Genomic DNA, 17475 nt, shown 5'->3' with positions numbered 1-17475 from the left:
TTCTCCCACCCTGGACATTATTCCACAGACAAATAAACCCTACTTGCCTTGCTTCCAACAGACGGCAGCGGGCTCCAGAAGGCCTGCCCAGCCCACCGGAAGGCCCTACGCGGGCTTCCGGAACCCGCGTCAGGCCTTCCGGAACCTGTATTGGACCTTCCGGTGGGCCGGGTGGCCCGAAAAAGGCCCAAAGAAGGCCTGCAAGGCCCGAAAAAGGAGGCGGGAGTGGCACCATCCTCCCGGGGGCCTCAACAGCGCCCCCGGAATGATTGCGTCACAGGCGACCACCTAAATGGCCTCACAGTTGGACCGCCTCTGCGTTAACCAAAAACATATGCAGAACGTCACTGTTGGAAAGTAGTGCACTCCCCCGCCCCTCTGGTGTAAATAAAATGTGCATCCCTCCCCTAGAAAGCTATGCATTTTTGTGAAATGTGCCATTTTTCTTGTGCTGAGATCAAAACTTTTCCAATTGTTGTTTTTTCGCCCCTGTAAATGTTTCCTAAGAGATCCAATTCTCTACCAAAACGGTGAAATCGATCCATTTCTGTTCCATCCTTACCTGCAAGCTGGTTGACTTACAATTTGAAAAAAAAGAGTTTTATGGAGTTTAAAGTAGGCTTTCAAGCAGCATAAAACATGGTCAAATAGTTCCCGTCCTACAAGGAGCACTTAAGAGCAGTTTTAATTTCATTTAGCTGGAAGGATCTTCCTGGCTTAACTACTGGGGCTGCCTTAATCTGCTTTCTACTACTCCATCCTACTACCAGAAGAAAAAACTTCCTCCCAAAACCCAACATTTTATTCAACATTTTATTTATGTGTATTATCTTCTATACACATAATAAAAGTGAAAACTGTATGTGCGTATGTGACCCAGGTGTCCATTCACACAGACAGCCCCCAGCCTCCACAAACAGGCTATAGTTCCCAGTATTGAGGAGCCATCAAGTCACTCTCTCCCAGTACATTGCAGGTTACAGTGAGCACATCCCAGTGTTCCTTTCTCTTTCCATTTGCATGACCATTTGCATTTCCACTGCCTCTCCCATAACCCTTTCCTATTATTTTCTATGGCACACAGCAAACAGAGGAATTGATCAGCAACTGAACATACTGGAGAGGTTTGGGGAGAATTCGCCATGATTTATAGGAGTTGTAGGGACTGGGATGAATAGTTTACTTGCAATCTAAGAGCACTCTGAACCCCACCAACGATGGGAGTTACAGTTCACCCATATTCAACAAGTGAACCCAGCAAGTGTATCTTTAGTGATTGTGTAGAAGAAGAAATTTTAGCTCATATTAATTGCATGACAAGTCAAGACTTGCTTCAATTTCCTCTTCAATACAACCATGAAAGGAAGACGAAACCCTGCCAGTTTTCAATCTGGCAATCTATTTATTTCTTAACTAACCTATGAATCAAGTTAATGGAAAATCTGTTTTTTCCCCTTTCCAGGCTATTGAAAGTTTTGCTTTAACGGTGAAAGAAATTGCCCAGATGCTCCAGTCGTTTGGTATGGAGTTGGCGGAAACGGAGTTGCCGGACGACACCTACTCGATCGAGCGCATCCTGGCCGTGCGGACAGAGAAATACTACCAGCTGAAGGCAAGTTGCGACAGATTCTTTAATCGATCCCAAGGTTATTTTTTGAACAACAAAAAAACTAGTAATGTTTTGATGTCTTTTGCAGGAAGATATTACCACGGTCACCAAACAGGGGAATATGCTGTTGCGTAGTTTAGAGGAGTATGATACTGATGATGATGCCGATGAAGAGCAAACGCCAGAGAGATCTGGAGAGTGGGAAACGGTGAACAGGTGAGCGGATCATGCATTGCATTAAGGCTGGCTCACATCCCGGTGGAATGACCACCACCGCTTGAAGGTGCATCTACACTGTAGAATTAATGCAGTTTGATCCCACTTTGACCTCCATGGCTCAATGCTATGGAACCCGGGCCAGGCTGTGGCGCAAGCCTGTATTTTAATATGTTTTTAACATAGAAATAGTAAAAATATTGGTAAAAACATATTAAAATACAGTGAAAAACGAACTGGGCGAAAGTGTGCTAAGTGTATTTTGTAAACATAAGGTAGTTAATAAAGTGCTACCAAAATGCTACTACTACTACTACTACTACTACTATTACTATGATATTTACCCAAAGCAACCATCCAGCAACCATGTTTATTCCTTTTGTGTGCGGTTTTTGCTGTTTGATGTGTTTTATGTTCCTTACTGTATTTGCTTGGGTTTTTGCCCCATGTAAGCCGCCCCGAGTCCCTTCGGGGAGATGGAGGCGGGGTATAAGAATAATGATGATGATGATGATGATTATTATTATTATTATTGGTAAATCTACATGGAAATAAGATCAAGAGCATTGAAAAAGCCTCTAAATTTTCTGTCTCTTGTAAAATAGATTGCTTGCCCAGTTGCGTGAGATGGAAACTGCTTTTGATGGATTCTGGGAGAAAAACCAGCTGAAAATGGAACAATATTTGCAGCTCTGGAAATTCGAGCAACATTTCGAAGAGGTCAGATTTTCCACCTTTCTAAAGGATGCTTTTGGAATTAACAAAAGTATTTGCATAACATTATATTTCCCCCTTTCTTTAAATATTCTTCTCTTTTTAGCTCAGTAAAGCCATAGGATTTTTAATGGAGCAGCAAGGGGAACTGCCCGATACCGGAGATAATATCTCCCAAGTGAAGCAGAGGCTCTCGGACCTGGAGAACATCGATAAAACGGCACAGGTGAGACAATCTTTCAGTCTAGGAAAGTGTGGAATAGACATTGTAATCTCATTAGAATAAGAAAAGGGAATCTTGGGGACCGTGTTTCTCCTGGAACGGAACAGCAGGATGGGTGATGTCAAAATGAATTAATAAAAAAAGGATAGGGTTGTTGTATGTCTTTCGGGCTGTGTGGCCCTGTTCCAGAAGTATTCTCTCCTGACGTTTCGCCCACATCTATGGCAGGCATCCTCAGAGGTTGTGAGGGAAATCAGCCATAGCAGAGCACTTGATGAACCAGCCTGGACACAGGATATTACTTGAGAACACAGAAATGCTGGACCATTCCCAACAACTATCATGTCAGACGACACAGAGAAGCCATTGAAATCCACAAGCATGTGGACAACTTCAACAGAAAGGAGGAAACCATGAAAATGAACAAAATCTGGCTACCAGTATTACAAAACTCTAAAATCAAAACAGTGGATGGGAACCAACACTCTGAGGGCAGAGGACAGCTAATGACTGAACAAAGGATGCCCCCAGGCAAGAGACAAAAACCTTTCCAATGCTAATTAGGGTGATTAACTGAAACATTAATGCTGGCTTCCCAGTGACAAAGGACTCTTGCCACACCCTGGACTCTACACAGATATATATTTTTTCCTTTCCTTACTTAAGTTTCTCCATACCTCACAACCTCTGACAACACAAAAAAAGGATATCTTCTTTAGGTATTGCAGGTTGTAGAGCCTCAGGGATGGATTTTTTTAAAATATCGGAGTCTTGGGTGAAGATTGGGTTTTGTTACTTAACAATTTGCAACTCTTCTGACAAGGGCTAAACACTCAAAAGGTGCTGGATCCCATTTAATTTCAGAAGCTAAGCAGAGCTAATCCTGGTTAGTTCTGACAGGGGATGATGGGGTGCAGAGTGGATTCCAAAATTCATCATCCCGGTCTCACCTCCTTCTCCAGACTGTATTCCCATGCGGAGAATCAGCACTGGTCAAACAAACACTCCAGCAGGCGAAGTCCAACTGTTGATTAACTTTATTTACCTAACTGTTTACAGTTTGCATTTCTCAGCTTCAGAGCATAGCACTCATAGTCCATCTTCAGCAAGAGCTCAAGCCGAACAACACAGATAAGATAAACAACACATTCCTCTGTCCAGAGGAAGTTCCCCCAAAGGCCGGAAGTCATGCCTGATAGGTCATAGCAATCACAACAGGCTGTCAGTCAAAACTAGCCTGCTGTTAACCATTTCATCACTGAAAAATACACACTCCTGCTCATCAGCAGTAAACACTTGATTTACATTTCATACAAAATACAACCATACTCCAACAAGTTCTTGGATGGGAGACAGTCAAAGGCACCACTTTGGTCTTCTTTGACTAATGCAGTGGTTCTCAACCTGTGGGTCCCCAGATGTTTTGGCCTTCAACTCCTAAAATCATAACTGGTAAACTGGCTGGGATTTCTGGGAGCTGTAGACCAAAACACTTGGGGACGCACAGGTTGAGAACTACTGGCCTAAGAAAACCCTAGGAAATCCATGGGGTCACCGTATGTCCATAGGCAACTCAAAGGCACAAGCATGAGATCTGACTTTGGTCCCTTTTCTCCAAAAAAACCCCAGACTAATATTTCCAGGGCATGAGGACAGGTGTCCTTTTTTGAGCTGTCACTCCCAGAATCACCTGACTGGTGGGTTCTTGAACTGACAGTCCAGAAACAAGAACGTTTCCCAAACCCAGAAAGACTACCAATGGATATCAACCGCTGTAGGCTCCATCTCAGAGGAAGGAACTGGCCAAACCACCGCTGTGTCCTTGCCGAAGAAAAAACTATGAAATCCATGGGGTCACCGTATGTTCACAGGTGACCTGAAGAAGACACAGACACAACTCTTATATCATGGATAATCTAGTGCAGGGGTCCTCAAACATTTTAAGTGGAGGGCCGATTCACAGTCCCTCAGACTGTTGGGGGGCCGGACTATGATGAAATAGCCCAAAATTAGGATTGTTGTTGTTGTGTATCTTCAGTCGTTTCAGACTTAGGTCAATCCTAAGTCTAAAGTTTAGGACAGAAGCCAGGTCAATGACCTTGGGGGGCCGCATCCGGCCCATGGGCCTTAGTTTGGGGACCCCTGATCTAGACGATCTCATAAGACATAGGTAAGCAAAGAGATCTCCAAAGGCCATCTAGATGGTCTCATAAGACCATAGATAAGGAAAGGGATCCTCAAAGACCATCTAGATGGTTTCATAAGACCATAGGTAAGGAAAGGAGCCTCCAAAGACCATTAAGATGATCTCATAAAACCATAGGTAAGTAAAGGCACCCTCAAAGGCCATCTAGATGGTCTCATATGACCATAGGTAATGAAAGTGACCTCCAAAAGCCATCTAGATGGTCTCATACTTTTGGAAAGTGACCTCCAAAAGCCATCTAGTTGGCCGTAGCTAAGCAAAGAGACATCCAAAGACCATCTAGATGATCTCATAAGGGTATAAGTAAGCAAAGAGACCTCCAAAGACCAGGTAGACTTAGGTCAACCCTAAGTCTAAAGTTTAGAACAGGGGCCAGGGAAATGACCTTGGAGGGCCGCATCTGGCCCCCGGGCCTTAGTTTGGGGACCCCTGATCTAGACGATCTCATAAGACATAGGTAAGCAAAGAGACCTCCAAAGGCAATCTAGATGGTCTCATAAGACCATAGGTAAGGAAAGGAGCCTCCAAAGGCCATCAAGATGATCTCATAAAACCATAGGTAAGTAAAGGCACCCTCAAAGGCCATCTAGATGGTCTCATATGACCATAGGTAATGAAAGTGACCTCCAAAAGCCATCTAGATGGTCTCATACTTTTGGAAAGTGACCTCCAAAAGCCATCTAGTTGGCCGTAGCTAAGCAAAGAGACATCCAAAGACCATCTAGATGATCTCATAAGGGTATAAGTAAGCAAAGAGACCTCCAAAGATCAGGTAGACTTAGGTCAACCCTAAGTCTAAAGTTTAGAACAGGGGCCAGGGAAATGACCTTGGAGGGCCGCATCTGGCCCCCGGGCCTTAGTTTGGGGACCCCTGATCTAGTGGAATAATTCTGTTTCTCCCTCCAATGCTTTTGGTTTTTCACCCAAAGGACTTGACCGGAAAGGCCCAGGTGACCATCCTCCATGGACATCAACTGGCTGCTAACCACCACTATGCCCTCAACCTGATCTGCCAGCAATGTAATGAGCTACGGTACCATTCGGACGTCTTGCTGGAAGAGATCAAGAGGAAATGCAACCGGCTGCAGAAGACCCTGGACCTCCTCACCTTACTGCAGCAGGTAGTGAAATGCAGTGATGAATTGTGATCTCCACCATGGTGCCTTTTTCATTGGGCTGAGCACACTGAGTGGTTTTTCACATCATCAATAACCAATTTTGAGATGTTCCCTTTTCAATCTTGCTCCAGCTCATTGACTTTGTTTCTACCGTTTCTTTTTTTTGTGTATTTTCTCTCCATCAGGCTCTGGAGTGTTGTGACGACGGTGCCTATCTTCTAGCTAACCAACCAATGGATAAATGCCAGTCCCGGGAAGGTGCCCAGAATGCCCTCCAAGACATTGAGAAGTTCCTTGAGAGCTCGTTGCCACATTTAAATGCTGATCCCCAAACCCTCTATTCTGAGTTTGAGCTCATTTTAACACCTGAACTCAAGGTAGGCCCATGACAGCTACTCATGATGACTAGCTACATAATTGTGTCCATTTAGTCCACCACTGTCTGGTGATTCCGGAGTGGTTTATTCAAGATCGTTCATCCAGAGGAGAGTGTTTCAATTTTGTTTGTTCAAAGTTGAAGGACCTCAAGATTTGAACTTAATTAGGCCTTCTGAATGTCCTAATTTCTGTTTTTACTAAGGTGACCTTGCCCTCTTCTCCATGGCTTGCTTTGGTATGAGTCCCTAGAGAACCTTGAGATAACATACCTTATGACTTAGCTACCTAGAGAACCTTGAAACAAAATCTATGAAGAACATTGAGATAAATTTTTGAATGACTTAGCTACCTAGAGAACCTTGAGATAAAATCTCTCATGACTGAGCTACCTAGAGAACCTTGAGATAAATCCTTGTATGACTTAGCTACCTAGAGAGCCTTGAGACAAAACGTCTTATGACTGAGCTACCTAGAGAACCTTGAGATAAATCCTTGTATGACATAGCTACCTAGAGAACCTTGAGATAAAATCTTTTAAGACATAGCTACCTAGAGAACCTTTCCCACCTTAGGAACATAGTCCTGAATTTCTCCAAAATTAATTTTAACCCGGTCACTGAAAGGAGTTCTTCACCTTTGATATACACCTAATAGAATTGTTTCTAGATGTTTGACTCATGAAGGAAGAAATCCCTGCCGATTCATTATAAGATCTCAGTAGGGTACATCTACACTATCAAACAAATACAGTTTGACACCACTTTGACTGCCATGACTCAATGCGGACTCCTGGGAGTAGTTTTCCTGCAAGTTCTTTAGACTTCTCTGCCAAAGAATGCTGGTGTTGCACCCCAAGGCAGTGTGAGCACTGGGAACCAGACAGAGACCAATAATCATATAATATCTTTATTAAAACAAATATTACTTCAGGAATGAATAGGTAGAAAGGTTGAGTAGATTATAGTCCTTTGTGAAAAAGTATGAATTAGTCCAAAGAGGTAAAGAGAAATGTCCAATATTATTGTCCAAACTCCAGAAACCGAAACATGCTCAAAACTGTTGGAAAGTTCTTGAACGGGGAACAACAAGGAAGCAAGACTGAATAACAAAGTCCTAAGTCACTAGGAAGTCTTTGATAACAAGGCAGGAACGAGACGCAGCTGAGGCCAACTTGATTCAGGAACAAGGCAAGGAAGTAAACCTACTCCGGGTCTACTTGGGAGTCACGGCTCGGCTTGACCGCTAGGATCAGGAAACTTGGCTTGGAGAAACAGGAGCTAGAGTCGGTGAACCTTCTTCAGGAAATAGCTACGTTGACACCGCAAAGAGTTCACGGTGCAAGACACTTTTATGGAACTTAGATCTGATCACAAGAAGGAAAGCCAAACTCCCTAAAAGTTCCCAGGGGAAAATCTTCTATCCATTATCCCCTCGAGATGTCAAGCTGTTACTCCTGCAGAGCCCTTGCTTTTCAGATCTCTGGCGATGCAGAAATTCCCTTCTGTTGAAGGACACATTCTCTGGGGAACTTAGAACATCTGGTTTAGCCACGGGAGTAATATTTCCAGTATCTCTCCCAATTAAGGAAGCTGTAACACCCCTAGGCAGCGCGAACACTGGGAACCAACACGGAGGCCAATATACAATCTAATATCTTTATTAAAGCAATAAAAGTTTCAAACAAATATAAGCAGAGTAGATAGTTAATCAGTTGACCTTTTAGAAAAGATCAGTAATAGTCCAAAGAAAGAAAGTTATATGTCCAATATTAGAGTCCAAAGTCCAAAATCCAATAACCGAAACACACTCAAACCTAATGGAAGTTTGAGTGGGGAAAAGAGCAAAGTTCCTTAGGAAAGTACTTGAAATAATAGTCCAGAAACAGGGTTCAAGGCAAGGCAAGGCAATTCGTGGTGGATCTGAAACGCAGTCCAGACTTGGTAAGGGACGAGACGCTATGCCCGGTCTACTCGAGAGTAAGCACGCCAATGGGCCGCTTAGAAGCACAGGATTAAGAGACGATGTATTCTTCCGTTAGAAGTCCAGTTGACACCGCAACAAAGATTCTCTGCACAGAACTTTTTTTGAAGTCTAAAAACTTCCCCCAAGCAGGTGCGTGTCACTCCAAAAGTTCCCAAGAGAACGAACTACTAACAATGAGACGCCAGATGCCTGCCTCCTTAAATCTTCCCAGGAGAACTGACTTAGCCACAATGTCCTCGCTCCGCTAATCTTGCACTTCTCCTTAAACTTTGTCTTCAAGAGCGATCTGTTTGGAAAGTAGCCCTTCTATCAAATTCTAAACTCTCCGGCGATCCGGGAAGAGCCGGCAACATTTCAAGGGCAACAGGAGATATCTGGAAAGGGATAGAATCTTGCTGCGGTGGGAAAAAACCTAAATCCTCTTCATTTTGATCCACAATGGCTGCTGGATCAGGGGCCAAAGGTACCTGAGACATCACAGAAGCATCCGAGCTATCAACAGCTGGGAGCTGTAATTGGAAAGAGCTCTGCGGATGAGGTAAAAAGTAAGAATAAGCTTCATCCTGGTCAAAGTCCATTTCTGAATCAGGTTCAGAAACCAAAGGTGGCTGGGGTGTGACAGCCGGTACAACTACATCTCCCAAGGTTCCTTGGCATTGAGCCAATGCAGTTCAAGTGGTTTCAAGCTGCGTTCCTGGTACAGTGTAGAGGTGACAGTGACATGGTTTGTTTACCGACGTCTCCTTTTGCGTTCCTCAGGCCCGGATCCAGATGGTCCAAATCAAACTGGAGAATGTGCGGAGCATGTTTGAGAACAGACAGGCTTGCTTCAGAAAACTGGTGGACAAGCAAGCCCGCCCCGTGCAGCTCGTGGCCCCACGGCCTGAAAATCCGCCTCGGTCGAGATCGCCCTTGTTTTCTCCCAAACATGGTAATTCGTTTTTGAGTTACGCCATCCAGAATAGTTGTGAGTGAGCCTTTGGGTTGGGAAAACCTTGGAAATGACCTTTTGTGCTTGAGGAAATGGAGACACAAGGCAGCGGGAGGCAGAAGGGAGCACTCACTATGGAAGGCACCTCTTGGCTTGTTCCTGTGATGTCAACAACCCGCTTTCTCCCCTCCAACCCTTGCACATATGTTTAGAAAGACCTCTTCCAGAATGACAAATATAATTTAGCTTTTTGCTTGAAATGGTACGCAAGTTATCCACTTGGCAACTCCTTCTCCCTGCATCTCCCTGGAAATCTCCCTGCGGCTGCAACCCAATTCCCAGGCGCTTGTTCCTTCCTTAGGATGCTGATTGACATCAATGAGACCTGTGGAATAGTAATTTTATTTTTTTAATCGTCTTATTTTTGCAACAGCACCGTTTGAAGACGATGCCCCTTCTCTTCATATCTGTTTGCATTCCTCTGCATCCGTTTTTCTCCCTACATCTTTTGCCCATTGCGTCATCAAAGGTGCTTCTTCTCTATACCTGATATTCAACACTATTCTTTAACCAAAACAAAAGGTCAATACAACCTCGATAAATACTCTTCTTCTTTTTTAAAAGCCATAGCTTTGTGATGATAATGATCATGATGATTAATCCAGAAGGCTGCTATTTGGGATTTGTTTATTCTTTAATTACTGTATATACTCAAGTATAAGCCTAGTTTTTCAGCCCTTTTTTTAAGACTGAAAAAGCCCCCCTCGGCTTATACTCGGGTGAGGGTCCTGGTTGGCTTATATTTGGGTCAGCTTATACTCAAGAATATATGGTACATTTATTATTTTTCTCAATAATAATAATAAAAATAGAATAAAATAAATTTAATAGTAGCAACAATAATAGAGAAACATAATAAATGTAAGAATACCAATAATAATAGAAATAATAATATTTCTGATAGTCTAAGGCAGGGGTCCTCAAACTTTTAAAGCAAAGGGCCGGTCTACAATCCTTCAGACTGTTGAGGGGCCGAATTATCATTTGAAAAAGAAATATGAACAAATCCCTATGCACACTGCACATGTCTTATTTGTAGTGCAAAACAACAACAACAACAACAACAACAACAACGAAAGAACAATACAATATTTAAAAATGAAAACAATCTTAACCAACATAAACCTATCAGGATTTCAATGGAAAGTGTGGGCCTGCTTCTAGCCAATGAGATAGTCAAGTTAATTAGGATTGTTGTTGTTGTTGTTGTTGTTGTTGTTGTTGCGTGCCTTCAAGTCATTTCAGAATTTGGGTGAGCCTAAGTCTAAAATTAATTATTTATTTACTTACTACATTTATTTACTACATTTATATCCCACCCTCCTTACCCCGAAGGGGACTCAGAGCAGCTGTATGTACATACAATATATTATATTATTAGCATAGCACAATATTAGGATTATACATTACTATATTGAACTATACCATTATACTGTAATACTATATGTAATATATAACATATAATTAATATTATTATATGGTATTATTATTAGTATTATAATGTATAACATTATAATATTTTTATCTATATTATATGTATATACAATATATTATATTATTAAAACTGATATAAAAATATATTATAGAACTGAGGGTGGGGGCCAGGTAAAGGACCTTGGAGGGCCGCATCCGGCCCCCGGGCCTTAGTTTGGGGACCCCTGGTCTAAGGTGACCCATTTGGCAGATAAGGCTGAAGATCTCTCTGCCTGTTCTTTGGCCCAATTCTATTGTTGGTGGGGTTCAAGGGGCTCTTTGAGTGTAGGTGAACTGCAAATCCCAGGAACTACAACTCCCAAATGTCAAAGTCTATTTTCCCCAAATTTCACCAGTGTCCACATTTGGTCATATTGAGTATTCGTTCCAAGTTTGGTCCAGATCCATCATTGTTTGAGTCCACAGTGCTCTCTGGATGTAGTTGAACTACTGCCAAACTCAAGCTCAATGCCCACCAAACCCTTCCAGTATTTTCTGTTGGTCATGGTTGCTTTGTGTGCCAAATTTGGTTCAATTCCATCGTTGGTGGATTCCAGAATATTCTTTGATTGTAGGTGTACTATAAATCCCAGCAACTACAACTCCCAAATGGCAAAATCAATCCCAACCCCAACCCCACCAGTATTGAAATTTGGACATATTGGGTATTTGTGCCAAATTTGGTCCAGTAAATGAAAATATATCCTGCATATCAGATATTTACATCATGATTAATCACAGTAGCAGAATTATAGTTATGAAGTAGCAGTGTAAATAATGTTATGGTTGGGGGTCAACACAACATGAGGAACTACAGTAGAGTCTCACTTATCCAACATAAACGGGCCGGCAGATTGTTGGATAAGCGAATATGTTGGATAATAAGGAGGCATTAAGGAAAAGCCTATTAAACATCAAATTAGGTTATGATTTTACAAATTAAGCACCAAAACATCAGGTTATACAACAAATTTTGCAGAAAAAGTAGTTCAATACGCAGTAATGCTATGTAGTATTACTGTATTTATGAATTTAGCACCAAAATATCACGATATATTGAAAACATTGACTACAAAAATGCGTTGGATAATCCAGAACGTTGGATAAGCAAGTGTTGGATAAGTGAGACTCTACTGTATATTAAGGAGTCGCGGCATTAGAAAGGTTGAGAACCACTACTGTACTCTTAACTTTCTTGTAGAATTTGGTTACTTTGGAACAAATTTATAACATGTGCTGTTTTCTAGAATGAGTTTGTTGTGTTTAATAGAATAATAATAATAATAATAATAATAATAATAATAATAATAATAATACATCACACAGTCCTAGACACTTGGGAAGTGTTCGACTTGTGATTTTCTGATATGAAATCCAGCATGTCTATCTTGTTTGCTGTGTCATACAATAAAATAATAATAATAATAATAATAATAATAATAATAAACAGTCTGATTTAAATTTAATTTATATTCCTATATTTTGTTGCAGTTAATGTATTTTTCTGCATAACCATTTCCCCGTCTCTTTGAAGGTTTCGTTCCTAAGAAATCAAATCATTTGTTTTGACTCCTTGGTTCATTAAGTTTTCAAATCTACTTTTTAAAAAAATCCACCTGGTTTTCAAATGGATAGTTTATCAGGGTTGAATGCAGGGGATTATATATATATATAAATGGTGGTATTTCTACGTATTATAACCTATGCGTTGTGATTCTTTTTTTTTTTTATGTCCAAGGTGTAGATTTTAATTCCAGTTTGAAATTTTCCTTTGACATCTCGCTGCCTGGGAAGAAAACTTCACGGAAATCTCCAAGTTCCCGTAAGGTATGTAAACAATGAATCGAAGAGAGAGATATATTGTTTGCTTATTGATTGTTTATTGGGTATAATATTGATATCCCACATTTCATCTACCATTCAGTAGGCTTGTGCATTCCGGGTAAATTGCTATCTATTTCTCTTTGCTGGTTACCAAAAGCCCCCCATATCCATTTTCCAGCACTCCCCAAAAACAGGCGCCCTACCAAATGGACGTTTTCATTGAGCATCTGAAAAAAATCTCTTTTCAGGCCATTGCCGGCAATGGGGATAGAGGGGGAGACTGGGTTTACTGCTTCTTAAAGCTGTTCTACTCTAGAGGAGAGGCAAGCGCATGCACTTTCTTCTCTTCCCAGCACCAGCAGCTTTCCAAGGCATTTTAAGGAGGCTCAGGGAAGGGAGAACGATGACCTGGAGCTCAGTTCAGCTATCTTCCCTGGACTACCTTAAAAATCCCCTCTCTTGCCTGACAGGGCTGCAATCTCCTCTCTGTTTGGGGTTTTCCTTCCTTAAAGCTGTTTTTACTTCTACTGTAGAAGAGAGGCAGGAGCATGCACTTTCTTTTCTCCCAATGCCAGCAGCTTTCCAAGGCATTTTAAGGAGGCCCAGGGAAGGAAGAGCAATGGCCTGGAGCTCAGTTGAGCTATCCTCCCTGGACTTCCTTAAAAATCCCCTCTCTTGCCTGCAAGGCTGCAATCTCCTTTCTGCTTGGGGTTTTCCTTCCTTAAAGCTGTTTCTACTTCTTATTCTAGAGGGGAGGCAGGAGCATGCACTTTATTCTCTTCCAGCGCCAGCAGCTTTCCAAGGCATTTTAAGGAGGCCCAGGGAAAGAAGAGCAATGACCTGAAGCTCAATCGAGCTATCCTCCCTGGGCTTCCTTAAAAATCCCCTCTCTTGCCTGCAAGGTTGTAATCTTCTTTCTGCTTGGGGTTTTTGCTTCTTTAAATCTGTTTCTACTTTCTACTCTAGAGGAGAGGTATGCTTCTATTTTTGTTTGCTGGGATAATTATCATTAATAATAATTGTTTAGAAGTATTTCCTGAAGGAGAGGAAGAAAAGGAGAAAAAGAAGCTAAATCCCACCCACCATCCCTAAGGTTTCCAACTCCTAGTCAGTCCCAATAAATGAAAAGAATCAGGAAAATAAAGAAAAATCCAAAAGATTCAACTGTGATGCCAAACAGAAGAGGAGGAGCCAAGATCAGTTCCGGCTTTCTTTTGTGTTGGGCGGGTTTTTGTACCGGGAGGATAATTGCCATTATGGGCTCCCGAAGTATCGAAAGAAACGAAATCCGTGGACAACCCTACCATTCAGTAAAAATGAGCTGACTGATTTAATTGTGTCGGGTTTTTCCCCAGATTGAAGTCATGCACGATTATCAAGAGAAAAGGAATTCCTTGCAGCTTTGCATTTCAGAAAGCGAAGACAATTTAGATATTTTGAAAAGGTAATTCTTAACCTCCCCTTGTGCTTTCTCTTCATTTTACTGTTTGGAAAGGAATATCCTCCAGCGATTCCAATTTGACAAGGAAAGTCCCCATTAAGTCTCCACATTCCCATTTTTTCAGATGCTTTTACGTTGTCTTGGGTCCCTTCTGCACTGCCATAGAATCATAGAGTTGGACGAGACTTCATGGGTCATCCAGTCCAAACCCATTCTGCCAAAAAGTAGGAAATCGCATTCAAAGCACCCCCGACAGATGGCCATTCAGCCTCTGTTTCAAATCCTACAAAGAAGGAGCTCCATGGCACACTCTGCGGCAGAGAGTTCCACTGCTGAACAGTTCTCATATTAGGAAGTTCTTTCTAATGTTCAGATGGAATCTCCTTTCCTGTAAATTGAAGCCATTGTTCCACGTCCTATTTATTTATGCATTTATTTCAAGCATTTATATCCCGCCCTTCTCACCTGAAGGGACTCAGTCTCCAGGTCAGCGGAAAACACGCATGCTCCCTCCTCCCTATGACTTCCCCTCACATATTTATACATTATCAAAGCAGATAATCCTCATTATCTGTTTTGAACTGGGTTTTATGAGTCTACACTGCCATATAATCCAGTTCAGAGCAGATAATTTGGATTTTACATGGCCTCAGTTTCTTTCTCCTCCTCCCACTTTCCTGTTTGTTTTTATACTCAATTTACTTCAGTTGCTGCAAACTGATTTCAAAGTGGAAAAGTACGCATACTTTTTGCAAATGCTGACATAAAAAATCCAGATTATCTGCTTTGAACCGGATTATACGGCAGTGTAGATTCATATAATCCGGATCAAAGTACATAATATGGATTATCTGCTTTTTTTAATAATAATTTTTAATAGGTAGTTTTAAACATTGAAGGAGTGAGAACAATAATGGGTATAGAATAAAAAGTGAAAAGGGAAGGAAAGGTGATGGAGAGAAAAAATAAAAAATAAAGAAAAAAACCAAAAAACCACAACAACAACAAATAAAAATGCAATGACTTTATTTAATCCTTTGTGGTTAGGGTCCTGTTGTTTCTTTCATCTAAAGTTATTCATTGTCCTTCCGACCCTAATTCTTCTCCAGATATTAATATTCTATTAATTCTTCAGTCTTCTGAAATAATTTTCTACTGGTTCCCAGTCTGTTTGTTTTATAGGGATTCCTGAATTCTTTTTAAGAAAAAAAGTTAATTGATTCATATCTTTTACCTCCCTTATTTTGCTTCTCCAAGTATCCAAGTCTGGTGTTTCCTGTAGTTTCCATGTTTTCGCAAAGACTATCCATGCTGCCGTCGATAGATATGTGAATAGAATATCTTCATTTTTTGTTAAGATCAAGTCCTTATCTAATAGACCTAGAAGATAATATTCTGGTTTCTTTGGGAAAGTTCTTTTAAATAATTTTTGAATTTTTCTTCAGTATTTGGTGGATATTTTGCAAGTCCACCATAAATTGAAAAAGCTTCCATCGTGTTCCAAACACTTCCAACAATTTGTATATGATGCCAATCAAATTATCCAAAATGTATAAAAATGCAAATTGTTGGATTATGTGCTTTGATAATCTGGATTATATGGCAGTGTAGAAGGGGCCTTAGAAAACAGGAGACAGTTGCCACAGCCAATTACGTTTCTGTCTTGTTAGAGAATCATTCAATATGACCCATGTTCCTTTCTTGTTTTTAATTTTAGTCATGTGATAAATGAGCTGATCGAAACAGAGAGGGTATATGTGGAAGAATTATTCACTGTTTTGATGGTGAGTGTCTTCGTCCATCTTTCTGTATGTGTACAATGTGATCCGCCCTGAGTCCCCTTTGGGGTGAGAAGGGCGGAATATAAATACTGTAAATAAATAAATAAATCGGGTTGTTGTATATTTTCGGGACTGTATGGCCATGTTCCAGAAGTATTCTCTCCTGACGTTTCGCCCCCATCTATGGCAGGCATCCTCAGAGGTTGTGAGCTATGGAGAAAGACAATAGGAGAGAATACTTCTGGAACATGGCCATACAGCCCGGAAAACATACAACAACCCTGTGATCCCGGCCATGAAAGCCTTTGACAAATAAATAATTGTCTAGTTTCCAACTGACCTCACACTTCCAAGGATGCTTGCAAGAGATGTGGGCAAAACTTAAGGAGAGGATGCTTCTGGAACATGGCCATACAGCCTGGAAAACTCACAGCAACCCAGATCTCCTGGTCCTTAAGATGGAGAAAAATAGATTAATCTCATTACACAAAGTCAGAGAATGATCGGGAGGTTTGGTGAAACTCTGTAGCATCCAGGGGCGGTTCAACCGCAAGGCAAATTAGGCATTTGCCTGTGGCGCCATCCTCTATGGGGCACAGTTGAGGTGCTCCCGGGTGCGCGCATATGTGTGCCTCATCTCGCTTTCAGCCTGTGGCCGCCTCCGGGGCCAGGCCCGCCTTAACCCACACCTATGGCAGGCATCCTCAGAGGTTGTGAGACCTGTTGGAAGCTACGTAAGTGGGGTTTATATATCTGTGGAAAGTCCAGGGTGCGGGAAAGAGCTCTTGTCTGTTTGAGGCTAGTGTGAATGTTGCAATTGGCCAGCTTGATTAGCATTTCATGGCCTTGCAGATTCAAAGCCTGGCTGCTTCTTCCCTGGGGGCATCCTTGGTTGGGAGGTGTTAGCTGGCCCTGATTGTTTCCTGTTTGGATTTCCTCTGTGTTCAGAGTGTTGTTCTTTATTTAGGCTTTTCCTTAATCTCTCCTTATTATCCAACATTTTTGCTTATCCAACGCTTTTATTTTTCAGTGATTGGTTTGGGGGGGGGGCACCAAAATTCTGTTCGCCTACACTTGAAAATTACCTTGTCCGGCCCTGTAGTAGCATCCCTATACTTCAGGATGAGTGTGGACAGATGGATCACCTCTAATCCAAACTGGTCTCCTGTCCACATATGCTAGCACTTAACATCTCCTTTTCTCTGTAATTGGAGGCACAGGGAAAAGGGGACAGATCAATAGGCATGAATGACATCCTTGGCTCTCCATGTATCTGCCAAATAATGCTAATTTTGAGCGTACCACTGGCAGGGCTACCGAGCGGAGATGGACAACCCGACCATGGCCTTCCTCCTGCCGCCCCTCCTAGAGAATTGCAAAGATGTCCTCTTTGGGAACATGTCTGAGATCTATGATTTCCACAACAAGTAAGGTGCTCAATGATTCCCTGTTGTTCCCCTTAAAACATGACTTTAAGGAGAAACTATAACCTATTCACCTTCCACCTCGTCTTCCCAC

At 41.8% G+C, this 17475-nt stretch overlaps 1 protein-coding gene across 4 annotated transcripts in view; it reads left to right on the top strand.

Moving 5' to 3' along the window:
* mcf2 (MCF.2 cell line derived transforming sequence) overlaps window positions 1-17475 on the top strand; it is an 86956-nt gene that overhangs the window by 42446 nt on the left and 27035 nt on the right. For 3 of the 4 annotated variants that reach the window (XM_062963666.1, XM_062963670.1, XM_062963669.1), the window contains 11 exons: window positions 1463-1612; window positions 1698-1825; window positions 2431-2545; window positions 2646-2765; window positions 5898-6089; window positions 6272-6463; window positions 9207-9378; window positions 12650-12738; window positions 14091-14179; window positions 15894-15960; window positions 17269-17384. In XM_062963666.1, coding sequence (XP_062819736.1) covers window positions 1463-1612; window positions 1698-1825; window positions 2431-2545; window positions 2646-2765; window positions 5898-6089; window positions 6272-6463; window positions 9207-9378; window positions 12650-12738; window positions 14091-14179; window positions 15894-15960; window positions 17269-17384 — 1430 coding nt within the window. Of the gene's footprint in view, window positions 1-1462; window positions 1617-1697; window positions 1826-2430; window positions 2546-2645; window positions 2766-5897; window positions 6090-6271; window positions 6464-9206; window positions 9379-12649; window positions 12739-14090; window positions 14180-15893; window positions 15961-17268; window positions 17385-17475 lie in introns of all 4 variants that reach the window. The other variant, XM_062963668.1, reaches the window with a different exon arrangement.

The sequence above is a fragment of the Anolis carolinensis genome, unplaced genomic scaffold (genome assembly GCF_035594765.1).
Source record: "Anolis carolinensis isolate JA03-04 unplaced genomic scaffold, rAnoCar3.1.pri scaffold_12, whole genome shotgun sequence".
In the NCBI taxonomy this organism is placed as follows: domain Eukaryota; kingdom Metazoa; phylum Chordata; class Lepidosauria; order Squamata; family Dactyloidae; genus Anolis; species Anolis carolinensis.
The sequence above is the reverse complement of the archived record's forward strand: the minus strand, read 5'-3'. Positions and strand labels throughout refer to the sequence as shown.